The sequence below is a fragment of the Panonychus citri genome, unplaced genomic scaffold (genome assembly GCF_014898815.1).
Source record: "Panonychus citri isolate SS breed McGregor unplaced genomic scaffold, ASM1489881v1 Contig00140, whole genome shotgun sequence".
NCBI classification, from domain to species: Eukaryota; Metazoa; Arthropoda; class Arachnida; order Trombidiformes; family Tetranychidae; genus Panonychus; species Panonychus citri.
The window spans coordinates 77,627-94,469 of NW_026515545.1; the positions used below are offsets into that span (position 1 = coordinate 77,627).

At 33.7% G+C, this 16,843-nt stretch overlaps 8 protein-coding genes across 8 annotated transcripts; 3 read left to right on the top strand and 5 right to left on the bottom strand.

Moving 5' to 3' along the window:
* Positions 1 to 412: 412 nt before the first annotated feature.
* LOC128394831 (uncharacterized) lies at positions 413 to 1,315 on the bottom strand. The gene is made up of 2 exons (XM_053355201.1): positions 838 to 1,315; positions 413 to 751 (listed from the first exon to the last, which is right to left on the bottom strand). Exons 1-2 carry the CDS (start codon positions 1,199 to 1,201, stop codon positions 576 to 578), a joined length of 540 nt encoding a protein of 179 aa, XP_053211176.1. The 5' UTR covers positions 1,202 to 1,315; the 3' UTR covers positions 413 to 575.
* Positions 1,316 to 2,255: 940 nt separating this feature from the next.
* LOC128394827 (adult-specific rigid cuticular protein 15.7-like) lies at positions 2,256 to 3,230 on the bottom strand. Its single transcript, XM_053355196.1, has 2 exons — positions 3,078 to 3,230; positions 2,256 to 2,969 (listed from the first exon to the last, which is right to left on the bottom strand). The coding sequence occupies exons 1-2, from the start codon at positions 3,081 to 3,083 to the stop codon at positions 2,361 to 2,363; spliced, it is 615 nt and encodes a 204-aa protein (XP_053211171.1). The 5' UTR covers positions 3,084 to 3,230; the 3' UTR covers positions 2,256 to 2,360.
* A 1,983-nt stretch (positions 3,231 to 5,213) lies between these two features.
* On the top strand, positions 5,214 to 6,199 carry LOC128394835 (U6 snRNA-associated Sm-like protein LSm3). Its single transcript, XM_053355206.1, has 2 exons — positions 5,214 to 5,374; positions 5,647 to 6,199. Exons 1-2 carry the CDS (start codon positions 5,354 to 5,356, stop codon positions 5,932 to 5,934), a joined length of 309 nt encoding a protein of 102 aa, XP_053211181.1. The 5' UTR covers positions 5,214 to 5,353; the 3' UTR covers positions 5,935 to 6,199.
* A 9-nt stretch (positions 6,200 to 6,208) lies between these two features.
* LOC128394800 (conserved oligomeric Golgi complex subunit 5-like) lies at positions 6,209 to 8,894 on the top strand. Its single transcript, XM_053355170.1, has 4 exons — positions 6,209 to 7,969; positions 8,053 to 8,169; positions 8,244 to 8,639; positions 8,725 to 8,894. The coding sequence occupies exons 1-4, from the start codon at positions 6,216 to 6,218 to the stop codon at positions 8,837 to 8,839; spliced, it is 2,382 nt and encodes a 793-aa protein (XP_053211145.1). The 5' UTR covers positions 6,209 to 6,215; the 3' UTR covers positions 8,840 to 8,894.
* LOC128394811 (sialin-like) lies at positions 8,885 to 11,083 on the bottom strand. Its single transcript, XM_053355178.1, is given in 7 exon segments — positions 8,885 to 9,058; positions 9,119 to 9,360; positions 9,425 to 9,704; positions 9,875 to 10,140; positions 10,143 to 10,157; positions 10,160 to 10,421; positions 10,481 to 11,083. Coding segments are annotated over 7 exon segments (1,497 nt in total). The 5' UTR covers positions 10,739 to 11,083.
* A 138-nt stretch (positions 11,084 to 11,221) lies between these two features.
* LOC128394807 (sphingosine-1-phosphate lyase-like) lies at positions 11,222 to 13,667 on the bottom strand. The gene is given in 3 exon segments (XM_053355177.1): positions 11,222 to 12,512; positions 12,514 to 12,968; positions 13,272 to 13,667. Coding segments are annotated over 3 exon segments (1,701 nt in total). The 5' UTR covers positions 13,308 to 13,667; the 3' UTR covers positions 11,222 to 11,302.
* Positions 13,668 to 14,716: 1,049 nt separating this feature from the next.
* On the top strand, positions 14,717 to 16,038 carry LOC128394821 (glucosamine-6-phosphate isomerase 1-like). Its single transcript, XM_053355188.1, has one exon. It carries the CDS (start codon positions 15,020 to 15,022, stop codon positions 15,824 to 15,826), a length of 807 nt encoding a protein of 268 aa, XP_053211163.1. The 5' UTR covers positions 14,717 to 15,019; the 3' UTR covers positions 15,827 to 16,038.
* LOC128394824 (optic atrophy 3 protein homolog) lies at positions 15,988 to 16,837 on the bottom strand. Its single transcript, XM_053355193.1, has 2 exons — positions 16,386 to 16,837; positions 15,988 to 16,287 (listed from the first exon to the last, which is right to left on the bottom strand). The coding sequence occupies exons 1-2, from the start codon at positions 16,691 to 16,693 to the stop codon at positions 16,095 to 16,097; spliced, it is 501 nt and encodes a 166-aa protein (XP_053211168.1). The 5' UTR covers positions 16,694 to 16,837; the 3' UTR covers positions 15,988 to 16,094.
* Between the last annotated feature and the right edge of the window lie 6 nt (positions 16,838 to 16,843).

Genomic DNA, 16,843 nt, shown 5'->3' on the forward strand with positions numbered 1-16,843 from the left:
ATGGTAATAGACTTAGAATTGGTTTTAATTGTTATATGACAACCATGTTAATCAGATTTGATTTTTATCTGGAAAACAATTTAATACGAAATGAATTACAACAATCAACAATTTACTCATTCTCATTTCAATCACAGATATCAGGCCAATTTTTGTTTTGATTACTGTTAATCAATTTCAGTTCAAGGTTTACAGTTAATTGCTAATCAAATGGTTAATGTTTATCTACATGTGTGTGTATCTTAATCATCATTACGATTTAACAATTTAATATACTTTCTCCTTTCAGCTTGTCACATTGATAATTTAACTTTTAAATTGTAATCATGTTATTGATGGTTAATAGAGAGAGAGAGAGAGAGAGAGAGAGAGAGAGAAACGATTAAAACACAACACAGATTAAAATCACAGCTTAAATGTTTGACCTTTGCTTGATTAATTGCCAATTAAATCGTTGATTTAGATGATGGAAAGCTGAGAATCACAATTTACTCTCAACGGTGGTCAATTGGATTATGTAGAGATGGTCAATGTATGTATATTGAATTCGTAGGTGTTATTGTTTACCTAATCTGTTAATTAGCCGATCTGTTCAAACTAATTAGAATCTTTTTAGAAACGGCCAAGTAAATAATTAAGATTAGGAACATTAGTTCAATAATGATTGACAATAAAATCCAAGGAATTAAAATAACATGGAAAAAAGTTTCCGAATTGAAATCTCGCTTTGAAGGATATGATTCCGCATCAGCTGATTGATGAAAGAAAAGATAAAAAAAAACATATCGATTGTAATATTATGAATCAGATCGAAGTCGAAAATGATTGTCAACTCACCTACGAGGATGAAAAGGATCAAGAAGACCTGACTGACCCCAAAAAAGGCAACATTGCAAAGGCCAGTTAGTAAGAGAAGGTAGCGATTTTTCCGCTTCTTATAAGACTCAATTCCTATGGAACCACAGATATGAAATATGGATGCAAATCCCATGATCTGAAGATGAGCCTTGGCCTCATAAAAAATGGACATTAAACCAATGGTAGCGGAAACTAAGGCCAAAATTGCGGCACAATGATTGAGAAAAGCGATCTCCTTGGCGAGTGAATTGGTAACCTTGTTACGCTTAATAACGGTAAACAAAGGATCGTCTTTGAGTAATAAATGATTGGTTACAATGTAATTAACTCTTCGAAAGGCCATTATAATCAATTACAATGTTGGATTAAATTTGTAGAATTTTAAAATTGTTAATTCTAAACTTAATCATCTCTTCCTTACCTGTATCCTTACCTACATTTTGTTTTGTTTTCATCTTCATCTTGGATAATAAATAAATAACATTAATCATCTTAATCAACCAACAACAACATTATTAACCTAGTCTAATAATCACTGACCTTGTGTACATTAAGTGGTTAATTTAAGCCTTGAGCAATTCACGAAAATTGAACGAAAACTTTTAATCATCAACCATCAGCTTCATGATTTAAACTGAATCAATTGATTGTTGGCAATTGGTTTGCAAAAACATACCATTGAAAATGAACAAACAACCGTGAGGTTGGAAAATGTTTTTCATTTTTTTTTTAATTTCTACTTTTTTTTGAAGGTTCTAATTGTTGTTTTCATATATTCATACATGATAATCAACAAACAATACGAATGAGAGCTGAAAATAAAGGTGCAAATGATGTTAAATTGTAGGATTGACTTGATAATCAGGGAGTTAATTGTTAAGATTTTGAATGATGAAAGAAACTTTTTGTTGAGTTTGTAAATCGTTAACGATTAACTTAAGGATAAGATTAGTTGATTAACTGACCCTGAGGCTTAGATAACAATTTGAAATTTTTATTGATGAGGAAGTGATAAGTTTTTTGTTATACCCTGAGTGTTACCATGTTAAACTATTGTAACATATTCCGGTCAAAAAGTTGATAATAACTGTTTAATGATTTGAGAGAGATTTGAATTTGATTTTGATTTGAATTGATTGAATGGTAACAAAACAACATGATGATGATTATAAACACACCCGATTGTGTATGTTGTTGATTTAAAGTTGATTAACTGATTGTTTCATTTTAATTTGTTTTGATTTTTGTTTTTGTTTTTGTTTTGTTTTAGTTTTTGGTTATTGGTTAATTAATCTAATGAACTTGACTATTATGTTAGATTATATTATAATATTGATTATAAGCCGAGATTAAATATTATAATAGATGAGAAATGAATGAGAAACTTGGTTGAGCAATTTACAAATTGTGAATTGACATTATTATTATTATTTGGCAGTTTGTTCATAAATTTAGACAATTATCATTATAGTTGTTACAATTAATTGATGGTATTAATTAATTTACCAGAGAGCGGGGGCGGCGAAAGCTGGAGCAGCAACAACCTTGGCGGCTACTGGAGCGTATGAGGCGTGGTTGATTACGCTGGAATAATGAGCACCGGCGACGGGGAGGGCAGCTGGGGCGTATGCGGGGGCAGCTGCGACAATCTTAGCTGGAGCTGGTGCATAGTAAGATGGAGCGAAAGCTGGAGCAGCAGCTACAATTGGAGCTGGGGCAGCTGCGACAACTGGAGCAGCAACAGCGACTGGGGCAGCAGCGATGACTCCGGGTGATGAGATGCTGGTAGATGCAGCGGGCTTAGGGGCGGTACCTGGTTCGTTGGTTGAGATGGCGGCACGGAAACCGAGAGCATCAGCGACGTAGTTGACAACTCGTTGTCTTCCATCAACAACACCAAGTGAGTAAGATCCAACAACTTGACCGAGAGCGTTTCCAGATTCACTTCGTGATGAACCACCGGTGGCATGGTTTTCATTGTAAGCGAAAGCGTAGTTTCCAAGACCATCTTGGCTTCGGGTTTGTGATGATGAACCAGTTGAGACAATGGCGGCTGGGGCGGCGATGATTCCAGCTGAGGCAATACCGCAGAGAGCGAGGAAGATGATGACCTAATAATCCACAGATAGAAAATTAATCAGTTGATTGGTTGATTGAATTTCTAGGAATCTAATTGATAAAAAATAAAAAGTCAAGAGAAAAGTAAATGAAAAACTTACCTTCATGATTAGTTAGTTGGTTTGTTGTTTGATTACTTTGATCAAGTGAATAAATGAATTAACTGATTGTGAATGATGATTTAGATTGAGAGGGAATCAGCCTTTTATACCAAAAATTAAAGTGAGATTAAGATGAAAGTGAGAGTAAAAGTTAATTTGAGTGAGAAGAGGAAGATGGATGAGGATGGAGAGAAAGAGAGAGAGAGAATAAGAAAGAAAGAGAGAGAGAGAGAGAGAGAGAGAGAGAGAGAGAGAGAGAGAGAGAAAGGGAAAGTGAGAACGAGAGAAAGTGAAAAAAGAAATAAAAAGAAGATGAAAAAGAAAGAGAAAGAAAGAGAAAGATGAAAACCCCACCCTGAATCTGACGGCGCCCGAATATTTTGACTATTGATTCCCACCCTTGATTAAAGATGTTATTTGATTCATTTGAAGGAAACCAACTATGGCCACAAGGTCACTTTAATATCCAATTGGCATTTTTATAAAATAATAACAAATTGATCTTAAATAATAAATACTGACCTTAAATTGGATTAAATCAATAATTATAATCATGTAGGCGATCAAATCTAATCAAAATTAATAAAAAAATCAAAGTATTATCTTAACCCTGTAAATGCTTATTTTCCTCGTCCCAATTGTCGTAACAAACTCCAAAATTGTCCAAACGATTCTCATTGTCAATTAACCCAAATGAGGCAAAAAAAACTTAATCATCAATCGTAAATCAACATTGATTTGTCAATAATCAAAAACCCAATTCGAAACAATTAAAATAAAAATCCTACAGTTTTCCAAACTCATTCAAATCCTCATGACATTAACCACAATTAAGTTACACAATATCAATCATATGGAGTAAAAAAAAACTTTGACGATTTCAAGGTTAAAGTTTAATCTAAAACTTTATCTCAATTAATCCGGATTTTCAATCCCAATGCAATTTAATTTCTGAACCTAATATGTAATTTAAATCCAGTTACATATGTTTCATAATCTAAACATCATTTAGTTGTAATGACAATTTGGTTACCAGTTTAATCTTGATCCTCAAATTTAATTCCTATTGACCTTGTCCGTTCTGAGCCTCCAAACAAATTAAACAAGTTACAAATGCTACCAAACAACAATTTAAATGATTAACAATATAAATGATTATCCAATTTTTCTTATGTATATTAAATCACTTTTTCACTTAATCATGAACTGGTTTTCCACTAATCAACTTCGTTCTCAAAAGAAAAAGAGAAAAAGTCAAATTGATTTTGAGAAGAAAAGAAAAGTCGAATTGATTGATTAATCGAAATTGCGAAAAGAAAATTATATCTTGTTAATTTTTCTCTTGTTTAAGTTAATTTCTATTAATTTACCTTGTAAGATAATGGAGATGATGACGATGATGATGAGAGAGAAAAATCTCCCAGGATTAATCTCGATTTTTCTCTGGTAATATTTCGTCATGAGCTTAACTTATTTTCTATTAAATTTTCGCCGTTCAATTCGTTGCCTTAAGAGAATCATTTCCTTTGACCTTCCCTCAGGGATGGGAGTTGTCTCTTTCTTTTTCATCATTATCATTATCATCATCTTGTCCCAAGAATGTTTCAAAAGAGATGATGATAATAGTGAGAGAGAAAGAGAAAGAGAGAGAATTAAAAATCCCGACTGAATAAACGATCCAGTTTTCTTTTCATCTTTTCTTACCTTCAATCATTTGCATCTTTTTTTTATCTTCTAATTTCATCTTAATTTCCTACCTCTCTCACTCTCTCTTTCATCCCATCATGTTTATCTCTTTCTTTTCCATTTTTCCTCCTTCTATTTCATCATCATTGTCATACTTCATCTTATTCGTTTGTTTTCATTTTCATTCACACTTCGAATGGTTTTCTTACATGTTCATTCAAAGTTCCATCATTTTATTGGAAACTCTTCGGTTCTCTTGGATTGATTGAAGAAAAGAAAACTATGCGATAAACATTCATTTCTTTATTCACAAATGGAAATAAAATTTTTGTTAATTTCGATCAATTTATTGTTTTTTATTCGAATTCTCGATGATTTTTAGAGGAAACATTTCGTTTTTCGAAAAAACCGCCACCGAATTTCGTAGTCATGGTTACCATTGTTTAGCGTTTTTAGGCCTTCGGTTGATTAGAGTTTAGGCTAATTCTCTGAATGGACCATTAATTGTTTCGGATTTCGTTTAATTGTGAACTTTGTCATCTCATTTTCTTTAATTAAAATTGTCTCTTATTCATTCATCTTGGTTAATTATGGAAGAACATACTGAAACTGTAAGTAAATTCAATATTGTCGATGATAGTTAACAGCTACCGGTGTTTAGATGAAGGCGTTTATTTCATTGTTATTTCCACTTTCATGTTTAGTTGAATGTTGTTTTGCTTTTATCATTTTTACTTTTCTCTTTGCTTTTTTCTCTCATCTACCTTTATTTTCTTTGCTCCCTCATGTTCTTTACTTGTGACTACTTGTTGTATGTTCTCTGTTTCCAATTGATATAAATTCTGAATTTCTGTGTCTTTTTTTTCATCTTTCAATTTTATAGACTAATCCCAATAATGTTGAAGAACCATTAGATCTGATTCGATTGAGTTTGGATGAAAGGATTTACGTTAAGATGCGACATGGTCGTGAATTGAGAGGTCTTCTTCATGCTTATGATCAACATTTAAACATTGTTCTTGGTGACGTGGAGGAAATTATTACCAATGTTGAGATTGATGAAGAAACATATGAAGAAGTATACAAAATAACCAAACGCAATGTTCCCATGCTTTTTGTCCGAGGTGATGGTGTCATCCTGGTTTCCCCACCCATTCGTGCGGGCAATTAATTTCCATTAATATCCTTATCATTTTCCATAAATTTCTTTAAAACCTTTTCCTTTATTACTCTATTCTCTAAATAGTCAATCCCTATCTTCCCTTTATCCCTTGTATACTCTCTTCCATTTAACCCAAAAATCACCTTATCACTTAATTCACAGTGTCAAGTTACACTTATCTCAGCAAACAAACTAATTTACATGTATCAATTTACATACCCTTAAAAGTGAAGTGAATTAGTACATAAACTTTATCAAAGAAAAAAACAAACAACCAAGACTCTAACAAAATGAACTCAACATTAAATGAGCCTCTCGAAGCTTTTAAAGCTGATCAACTTTTATCATCGCTACTATCAGAGTCCAAATCCTCTTCTACCCCTTCACTGTCGATTGATGATCTTCTTACTCAACTAAGTCCCCGAGAGACGGTTCAAAAGCTTGAACAAGCTCGAATGTTAATTGAAGGTGATCTTCAAAATTTGATTTCCAGTGATTTTGATCAACTTCTCAACGAGACCAACAAGGTAGAAATCTTGGAAAATCATTTATCTGTAATCCAAGGAAAGATTGAAACACTCACATGCACTTTGGACAAATTACGAACTCGTCTCATCGAACCTTACAATAGGGTTGCCCATCGAATTGCTCTTCTTAATCGCCTGCATGCGACCTGTGATCTTCTCCGTCGTATTGTCCGTTTCATGCAACTTTCCCGTCGTCTCAAGCAAACTGATTTCAAGGAAGCCGATCAACCAACAATCAACCGTGAAGTGATTAAAGCAGCACAATTTGTCCACGAGTTGAACAGCCTAATCTCTCAAGATGATAGTCTCCTTCGTATCGATATTATCAAGGGCGATTTAATCCAATTGGGCGATAAGCAAAACGATATCCTTGAAATAGCCAATACTTGTTTCGCTAATGGTTTCTCAAAATCGGACTCTGTTTCTGTTGGTGTTGCTCTTCATGTTTATTACTTTTTTAATATTCTCGATGAGAAAATAGATCTATTTTTACAATCGAAAGAGCAAAAGATAATCTCAACCATTCGTGATGTGTTTGACATGTCCACTTACAATCAAACCCGTTCAACTGGTCCAGGAAGTGCCATTGTCCCAATGACTTTGGCTCAATCAGCAAATTACAAGACTAAATTGTGGGATAACATTGAAAATCTGATGGAACAGATTTTCATTGCCTTCTCTCAGGCTGATTTACTTTTCAAAATATTAAAAAAGAAACGAGATCCACTTAATCAATCAAGTCTTCTCGAAAGTACCTCAAAGCCAAATGGATTGATTGAATTCATCACTCGGATCAACAATCTACTCTCTCAGGCCATGATTAAAGCGAATGTCTCATCAAATATAATCAAGGAAGTTCTTGAAGGTGAATATCCGAGAATCCTTCGTTTATTTACCGAAGTTTGGAAGAGATTATCTCGAGATGATAAAGATATCAATCTTGAGACTATGATGAGATCAATTTTACACCCGTTCGAAAGTGCTTACCTTTCGAGGTCACTTTCATTGCTTTTCGATGCCGTCAACATAATTTTCACCGACACAAAGGAAAACTCGTCGTCATCAGGCTCGTTGATCAGTATTCGTGAAATTGTATTACCAACTAAGGACGATATCGATTCACTTATTAAAACTCTTGTTTCCGAAATGAATGTTGCTAATTTAGATCCAGAATTAAGTCAATCAGTGGCCAAAAATATTGGTAAATCAGTGCAAATGTTTCTAGTTAAGTGTGAAAAGTTAATTTGTGTTGAAGGAGATGCCACTCAAGTAATTGGACCAGCGACTAAATCACAACAATGTAATGCAACAATCGTTCATCGACTTGAATCATTTAGAAATCAAATGGAAACCTTATTATCTTCGTGTGAATCAAGTGATGAATCAATACAAATTGTCCGTAATTATTTAAACAATTTAGATTCATTAATAATCAATACACTTGATCCACTTATGAATTCCGCTCAAGATTCAATCGAAGCCATTATACTGACCATTCACAATGAAGATTTTTCCAAGTAAATATAATTTAAATGGCCCATCATCATAATCCTAATTCTTAACTGATTATACTAATTTTCTCTTTTTTTTTTAATTGCAGTTCTCTCAATGGTCCCCCTCAATGTTCACTTTATATGCGAGAACTTCAAGGATTCATCACGAGAGTAAATGCTGATTACTTTTCACTTTTCCCTGACACTCCGGTCGTTCGGAACAGGTAATTGTCTCTTCTTATATTTTGATGGAATATTTTTCCCACTTTTTAAATTTCTATTCATATTTTTTCACCAGAATTCTAAAAGTTGCCGTTCGAACCATCGATTTATTCCTTCGCCATGCAACCTTAATCCGACCCTTAACTCAGAATGTCAAAATGAGATTAGCTGTTGATTTCGCTCAATTAGAAGAGGCTTTATCTACATTCCATCAGTTAATCGGTGATCTTGGTAAACACTATCGTATCCTTCGGGCATTTAAATCATTACTTTTCCATGAACCTTCAGCGATAATTAAATCTCAAGCTATTGGCAAACTTATTCCCTATTCAATTGTGATCCAATTTTTGATATCAACCCAAGGGCCATCAGAGATGAAATCTGCTCATGAAAATCGTGGCTGGTCCATAACAAGATATTCTGCTTGGATGGATGAACATCGTGATGAAGAGCAACGTCTTTTACTCTTCAAGTAAGATTTTCTCCATTAAAAGCTAATTTAGAATTCAATTAAAGTCAATTATATCTAAAATATCATTTTTCTTTATTCTTTACAGAGAATCCTTGGAATCCTATGAATCTGAAATAAGGCGGAAAAAAGTAACAAAATCTTTTCCCGAAGTTTATACAATAATATTGGAAATGTTACAAACAGCATTGGTTAAAAAATGATTGAATTGATCGATTAAATTGATAACTTAAATAATATTAAATTAACTATCCAGCATTCACAATTGTCTCACCATCTACTTCCTCATCTTCAGTATCAGAGTTAATAGTAGCCCAAGGTAAAGGTTCAGCGGTAGCAAAGACGAGGAAAATTATTAATGCAATAATCTGAAGACCAGATATTATGTGAAATGTTAAAAACCATTTACTTTCTGATTTAATCTGAAAACAAAAGAAAAGTATTAATGACAAACTGATATCAATTAAACTAAATGAATTTACATCGTCACCAATAATAAAACCAATCAGTGCTGGTGCAATGAAACCCGAAGCGCATCTCATTGTATTAGCAAATCCGAACGCAGTACCAACCAAATTAGGAGCCATTTCTGGTACCATAGGAGCATCACCACCAGAATCAAATCCATAGAAAAACATTGTAACAATTAGAGTGATAACTGCAAGTGTTGGTTTGTCACCCAAATAAGTGATCAACGTTAAGCCGATAACTAATCCAAGTAAAACTAACAAATGAAATCAATTGATTAGCAGATTAAATGATGGACGTTTCTCTGTTTATTTTCTTACTAAAAGATTCGAAAATTTTTCTGGTCAAAGTTCTTGGTAACCATTTTTTGAGAATAATTAATTTAGCCAATGGTCCAGTAATCAATTGTGCAAGAGCAATGACCACATAGAACGATGAATTGATTAATCCATTGTTAGTGATATCATAATGAAGTATTTGCTCAAGATAAACTGGAATTTTAGTGTTAATTGTATAATAAGCTAATCCACTTAATCCTCGAACCCAAAAAATGGACCATAGAGGTAGAGAAGTGAACAATGAAATCCATGGGGTTTTAAGCTAATAGAAAATGATACAAACATCAAGCTAAATTGTTTTAAATTGACGAAATTCATTTGAGGTGTAATCCAATCTAAAAGTTTGTCTGATAATTATTATCATGAATGTTAATTATTTCTATGTAGTTGATTGGAGTGTAACTGTGAATTTTAGATTGATTAATTTAATACCTTTTTCGTCGTCACTTTGTTTACAACTACTTTGGAAAGATATGATTTTTCCCATTTGCTTGTTAAACGACTTGATTGTGGATCATTTGACATGGTCAAGTAAAAAATGACCGCATAACCTAAATTGACAATTCCAATGATGATAAATGCAGAGGGCCAACCACCCCAAAGGTTAGATTGACACAACCAGGCAGTTAATGTTAAGGTAATTGCTGTACCAGAATTACAGCCAACTGCAATTAAACTTTGAACTAACGATATTTCACCGGGAACCAGTGCTCGCTAGATTGAAGCACGAAGGTAACATGACACCATGAGCCAAACCAGTCAAAGCTCTGACGGCAATTAAACAATAGATACTAATTGAAGCAGCAATCGGACTTGCAAGAGTACAAATTGCTGCAAATGCTTGTGTTAAACTCATTAGAATGACGATATTTGACTTATCCGTTATAACGCCACCAATAAGTTGCGAGGCAGTGAAGGTATAAAAGTACCCACCGAGGACCAAAGCTTGATCATATTGATTCCAGTTGAATGTTTGAGACTAAAGTAATAAAAGAGCTCGAATCTTTCAACACATTTTAGGTACAGTCGCTTACTTACTTGCTCGAATTGACCAGAGGATCTAAATTTGCCCAGCCAATGTCTCGCGACCAATGAATCCGACGTTTCGTTTGAATTATCAACCATTGCAAGAATGGCGACATTTATAACTGATTTAACTGAATACCCAATCATTGTGCATGAGAAAATCATGAACATGACAAAGTACCTGAAAGGAATACATGGTTTAGGCAATGATGTCGGTGGTAAATCAATGACAATCGATTCGTCGATCGATGATGATCGCTTTCGAATCATAATAAAGGACACTAAACGATTGACACACTAAATTTGATCCATCAACTTATCAACTTGGAGATATTTTTTATCGATCACATAATTAAAACTCTTAGAATTGAAAAAAGAGCAAATGAAATCAACTAATATTACAACCGAAAGCTTTTCCATATGATCATATTAAGGGTGTTTCTCTTGTACAGCAGAATGATGAGAGTTTTGGCTGATCAAATTCCGATGATAAATGATTAGAATTGTTAATCTTTATTATGCCAATTAAAGTAAATATTTAATCAACTTTCATATGATCATTCAGCTTCCGATTGTAAAGAGATAAATGATAAATTGTAAAGGTGAAAGTTAAATCTGATTGAACTTTTTTTTATGGAATAATAATTTACGAGTAGTTAAGATCGATACTAATTGACTTTTTTTGGTGATCAAGAATATGGAAGATTTTGTAATTGTTTGGTCATTTAAGTTTAACTAGTTCTCCAATTAAACTTTGGTTTAAGAATATTAACTTTTTTATTATTAAATTAAAATTTCAATGACATGAGTGTTTTTCTAGAGGATTTATAAGAATTATTTGTATTTAGTCGAGTAATAGGAATCAATGAAATGATTGGCGAAAGTAGAGACAAGTGATCTGTCTGGAATACTTTGGGACATCCCGTAAAGAGCGGCTTGTCCATCCAATTTGACGTATTTACCTCGATCAGCGTAAAGTTTTGTCGCAATTTCCTCAATATCTTGCAAAAGAGTCTCAATAACCCCTTTAGCCGTGTGCATCTGAGTGAAGCAAATATGAAAAGCCGAAGGAAATTGTAAGACATTGACGTTCCAGCCCTTCTGAGTGAGACCATCGCTCAGTTGGAATACATTGAAATCATCTGAATACAAAGCGACCACAGACAATTTGGGTGAACCACAAATCTTGATACCAGCAATTTTAGCGGCTTTTTTAATAAAATATCGGGTAACCTCGATTATGTTTCTAGTCTTCTCGACATAACCCTCGTGTCCATGATACATGAGACTAGCCCAACAATCAGCAATAACACCACCAGGACGGGAACCAAGAATCGTTGGGGAAGCATAAAGGCCACCAGGCCAGTCGGGTGTAACGAAATATTGGTAACGTCTTAGCTCTTCATTGGCATACATAACTACAGAGGTTCCTTTGGGAGCGTAACCATATTTGTGCGTATCAGCGGTGATGCTTGTTACTCCAGAGACACTAAAGTCAAATCTCTCGTCGACTTTGAAACCAGCCTCAGCCACAAATGGATTCAAAAATCCCCCAAGACAAGCGTCCACATGGACTGGGATATTGTAACGTCGACCCAACTTGGCGATCTCTTCGATTGGGTCAAAAATACCGTGAGGAAATGCTGGAGCGGATCCAACAAGTAAACAGGTATTACTGTTAATGGCACTTCTCATCTTTCGGATGTAAACTTTTTTCGTCTCCGGGTCAATAGGAACATGACGAATTTGTACTTTTAAAATCTCTGCAGCCTTGTCGAAAGCAGGATGACCAGTGATTGGCACTATTATCTCAGGATTACGAATTCCTTTAACATATTTGGCGTAATTTCGATAAGCTTTTACAACTAGGACAATACTCTCCGTTCCCCCGGTGGAAACAACTCCACAAGCATCAGGTCCTCCCTTGTAAAGGTTACATGTCATTCTAACAATTTCGGCTTCCATTTTCCTGATACCAGGAAAAACATCGGCATGTAACGGATTAGTATAAGCCGTTTTCCGGTAAACATCAGCCATCAAATCTAAAACGCCGTATCTTTTGATCGCTGTAAATTCCGCCAGAAACTCTTCCTTCCTGCCATTTGACTGAACCAATTGACAAATAATTGTCAACCATTTCCATCACTTTATTTACATCTAATCCTCGGTCGGGTAAATTGGTCTGAAAAGGTCGATTCTTGTAGATGCCCATCAGCTCTTCATCAATCACATCTAAAACCTTATTAATCTCCTTCCTGGCAAGTGACCCGATACCAGGAATTTTGAGTACAACTTGGGTCAACTTTCTTTTAAATATTGACCAGTAGTCTTCATTGACATCGGGTTTAAAGGTTAACCAAATTTTGACCAGAATAAACCAAACGATTGAAGTAACGGCGACCAAAGTAAAAGGCTCATGTTTACCAGCGATAAAGTTGAACCTCGATTTTTGTACTTGCAATGAATCTTGAACTATCTCAGCATAGGGTTGAATATATTCCTGGAAAAGAGTAAAAGAGAAATATAATTAATTGTTTACAAAGTGTTTATATTAATTGATCAATAGCAAATGACAAATTGCCCCATCAAATTGTGAAAACAATAACAATCAACACATTTGAATTTGTCTTTCCAACAAAATCAATTGTAAATTGAGTAAATTTTCAAGGATATAACTGGTAACTGGTACAAACTTGATTACAACATTTCCTAACAAGATTATTAAACTAATCAACTGATTGTTGATGGTGAACTTGTTATTCAATCAGTTGCTCTCAATCTAATTAGAGACCATTAAACTTACCCAAGCAATTTTACTATAAAATGTTAGTTGGTCCATTTGAAGGAAAGGAAAACAAAATCACCAGCGACACATAAGCAAATTCACAGAGGAAGAAGACGAGATCAAATCTCTAATGATGATTTCAAATGATAAAATAATATCGAGATTATGATTTGATAAAAATAGGGAAAAACTGGTTAATCAATTGGGTGATTGAGGCTTCAGATTGACAACAAAGGCAAAGATTCAAATCACAATTTTCACTGGAACTGATTAAAGTGTTTTAATGGATCAATTGACAATCACTGATCATTAGACCAAATAGATTGATGGCAATTAATGGAAATAACAATTTAAATCAATTCCAAACGAAAACTCTCCAGGAAAGTGAGAGAGGGAGAGAAAATAAAGATGAACAGGATGAAGAAGATGAGAAAAAGAGGGAGAGAATGAGAGAGAGAGAGAGAAGAAAAAAAAATCAATAGTTTACAGCGCGAAACCTAAATGAGTATAAAAAGTGAACAGAATTAAAGTTAATCGAAATTAATTTCGAAATTGTAATTAAAATGTCGAAATACAAACGAAATAAGTTGAATCGTTGGAATCGTTATAAGTATTTTCGTTCGTTCGATTGGCATTTAGTTAAGTTTTCTTTATTATCATAATACAGTTACGAATTTTTTACAAGACGAAATTTAGGACATTTAAATGATTTTCGAATAAATTTATTATAAATTGAATACCCGTTAATTAGATTTAGTTGTTTTTTCTTCTGTTAACTCATTTATTACCAGTCGAGAACATTTTTTTCATACACTTGACACAGAACCATTTCGTTCGAGGACCAATAACATCGGTGTCTCTAATTGGTGGTTTATGACACTTTTGATGGTACAATTTGTGGCACTTTGCACATTCGACTGGCTCATTTCCAGGAGTAAAGTTCATCTTTCGGCAAACAACACAAACAAGAACCATTTTCAAAATCGATCAGCAAATTAGTCAATCAATTATCTCGTTGATGGAAATTTAAACTTTTCTTCTCGTCCAATACAAACGTTGAGGCTCCTCTGTCAATTCAACTAGAAAATAATAAGATAATATGGATAAAGAAGATTAATAATAAGATTTACCTGACAAGTTGAGAGAAAATAAAAAAAACCAACGAAAAGATAAAAAAATTCGTAGACGAACCAGAATTCAAATGTTCATCAACTGTTCACAGCAATAGAATCCAATCCAATAACTCATGTATTCAGCTCGAGATAATTACGATAATATGGAAATAAATTGGGACAACAATCGAAAAGATTGAATGTTAATGGACGAAAAGAAACAAATTGTAATTGATAAAAACAAATTCTATTAATAAATATTAGTATTTAAAATGTAACATTTTGAGCGTTTGCTCATTCGTATTGATAAGTGAAGTGTAACCATGGAAACTTTATTTTCACTCATCTTCAATTGAGAATCTCTTTGATTGTGATTTATTAATAAAGTATCTAAATAATTGATGGTAATTGAGACCATTGAACTAGTGATTAGTTGATTCTCAATGAGACAATTATGATTGAAATGGAATCAGTGTAACCTGATTTGTCTCACAGTTTCAGGGAGAGAGAGAGAGATTGTTTTGATCGAGATAATTTCGATTAATTTTTTTTTCCATCACAGTTAATCAATTATCTCATTATATTTTCTATAACCTTTTCTTTATTTGAGTAACAACTTGACTTTATAATCTTCAACCTTATTAATAATTTAATATGAGATTAATTATATTGGATAATAGTGACGATGTCGCTCTTTGGACTGCCAAGTATATTCGTAAGCGGATAAAGTTATTCAACCCTGGACCTGATCGTTTCTTCAATCTTGGCCTACCGACCGGTAGTACACCTCTTGGTACTTATAAACAGTTGATCAATTTTTATAAAGAAGGATCAATTTCATTTAAATATGTACGAACCTTTAACATGGATGAATATGTTGGATTACCAAGAGATCATCCGGAAAGTTATCATTCATTTATGTTCAACAATTTCTTTAAACATATTGACATTGATCCCGTTAATGTTAATATTCTTGACGGGAACGCGTCCGATTTGGAGGCTGAATGTGTGGCTTACGAGAAGAAAATTGTCGATTCTGGTGGAATAGAATTGTTTGTCGGAGGAATTGGACCTGATGGACATATTGCTTTCAACGAACCAGGGTCAAGTTTAACGTCTCGAACACGGCTTAAGACTCTTGCCATGGACACAATTCTGGCCAATGCACGTTTCTTTGCCAATGATGTATCAAAGGTTCCCCATGAAGCGTTAACCGTGGGTGTTGGAACGGTCATGGATGCCAGAGAAGTGATGATTCTGATTACTGGAGCGGCTAAATCGTTTGCCTTATATAAAGCTATCGAAGAGGGTGTAAGTCATATGTGGACTGTTTCTGCTCTTCAAATGCACCCGAATACAACTTTGGTCTGTGATGAGGATGCGACTCTTGAATTGAAGGTGAAAACAGTTAAATATTTTAAAAGCCTGATGAGAGTTCACAATAAGCTGGTTGATGAATGATCGAGTATCTTTGACACAATTTCGTTGATTTGTCCTCCGTTGATTGGAGCCTTTCAATTGAAAGTCGAGTCTCAGTTTGGAAAAATATCTTCTCTTGGAAATGTTGGAAAATTTCATACATAATACAATCACTCTAAATAATTATCTTTATACTTGTGTAATTAAATTAAAGTTAATTAGTCTATTAACAAAAATATATTTACACAATCACAGAGTAAAATGAATACACTTTCATATTGGTTTATATACTAACAGTAATTTAACTATTCTAAACTTTTACAGGTAAAATTTTTTTCAATGGATCAAGAAATGATTTATTCTTTTCTTCTAATAATTTAATTAACGAATCTAAATGTTGTTGAGTCTCTTTTATCTGCTCCTCAACTTGGCTCATTTTCTCTTCAGTACTTGACCATCGTTCTTCCGTTTTAACAGCTTCATTATTGGCTTTCCGAGCTTGTCTAAATTGGAGAAGAACATTAAAATATTAGCAAATCAGAGTAAAAAATGACAATACATATTAATAAGAAATAGAATAGACAATTGAAAATAAAAATACCTCATGAACTCTAATGTAACAGTGATAACAGCAATACAGAAAATGATAGATTCACCCAGCAGTTCAGCTCCAAGTTCAATTGCAGAATTTTCATTGAGTTTGGTCACCTGATTGGGTTTACCTAAATTGAGTAATTTCATTTTAACATTCACTTCAATCCAATGATAAGTTTGAGCCGGAGGCATACAAATGTAGGTACGGAAGAATAGACTTGATTTAGCTTTCTCCTTGATTCGATTAGCTAACGGTTTACTCATTTGACGAACAGCTAAACTTATCAACTTAACCAAAGGAAAAGATGAAGACATTGTAATCCCATGAGCACCTAGAAAGAACCAAGTAAACTTGGAACAACAATTGACCAAATAAAAAAGAAAACAATCAAAGAAGAATATAAAATTTAAGAAAACAATTGGATTAAAAATTAAATTCAATGAACAACAAAATGTGAATAAGAA

Excerpts from the sequence above, each read along its gene's own strand:
- LOC128394821 (XM_053355188.1), top strand. The coding sequence starts at position 15,020 with ATGAGATTAATTATATTGGATAATAGTGACGATGTCGCTCTTTGGACT.
- LOC128394800 (XM_053355170.1), top strand. The coding sequence starts at position 6,216 with ATGAACTCAACATTAAATGAGCCTCTCGAAGCTTTTAAAGCTGATCAA. Across the intron at positions 7,970-8,052 it reads CACAATGAAGATTTTTCCAA|TTCTCTCAATGGTCCCCCTC; the intron begins GTAAATATAATT and ends TTTTAATTGCAG. Across the intron at positions 8,170-8,243 it reads ACTCCGGTCGTTCGGAACAG|AATTCTAAAAGTTGCCGTTC; the intron begins GTAATTGTCTCT and ends TTTTTTCACCAG.
- LOC128394824 (XM_053355193.1), bottom strand. The coding sequence starts at position 16,693 with ATGTCTTCATCTTTTCCTTTGGTTAAGTTGATAAGTTTAGCTGTTCGT. Across the intron at positions 16,288-16,385 it reads GTTACATTAGAGTTCATGAG|ACAAGCTCGGAAAGCCAATA; the intron begins GTATTTTTATTT and ends TCTCCAATTTAG.
- LOC128394835 (XM_053355206.1), top strand. The coding sequence starts at position 5,354 with ATGGAAGAACATACTGAAACT. Across the intron at positions 5,375-5,646 it reads TGGAAGAACATACTGAAACT|ACTAATCCCAATAATGTTGA; the intron begins GTAAGTAAATTC and ends TCAATTTTATAG.
- LOC128394831 (XM_053355201.1), bottom strand. The coding sequence starts at position 1,201 with ATGGCCTTTCGAAGAGTTAATTACATTGTAACCAATCATTTATTACTC. Across the intron at positions 752-837 it reads GATCCTTTTCATCCTCGTAG|CTGATGCGGAATCATATCCT; the intron begins GTGAGTTGACAA and ends TTCATCAATCAG.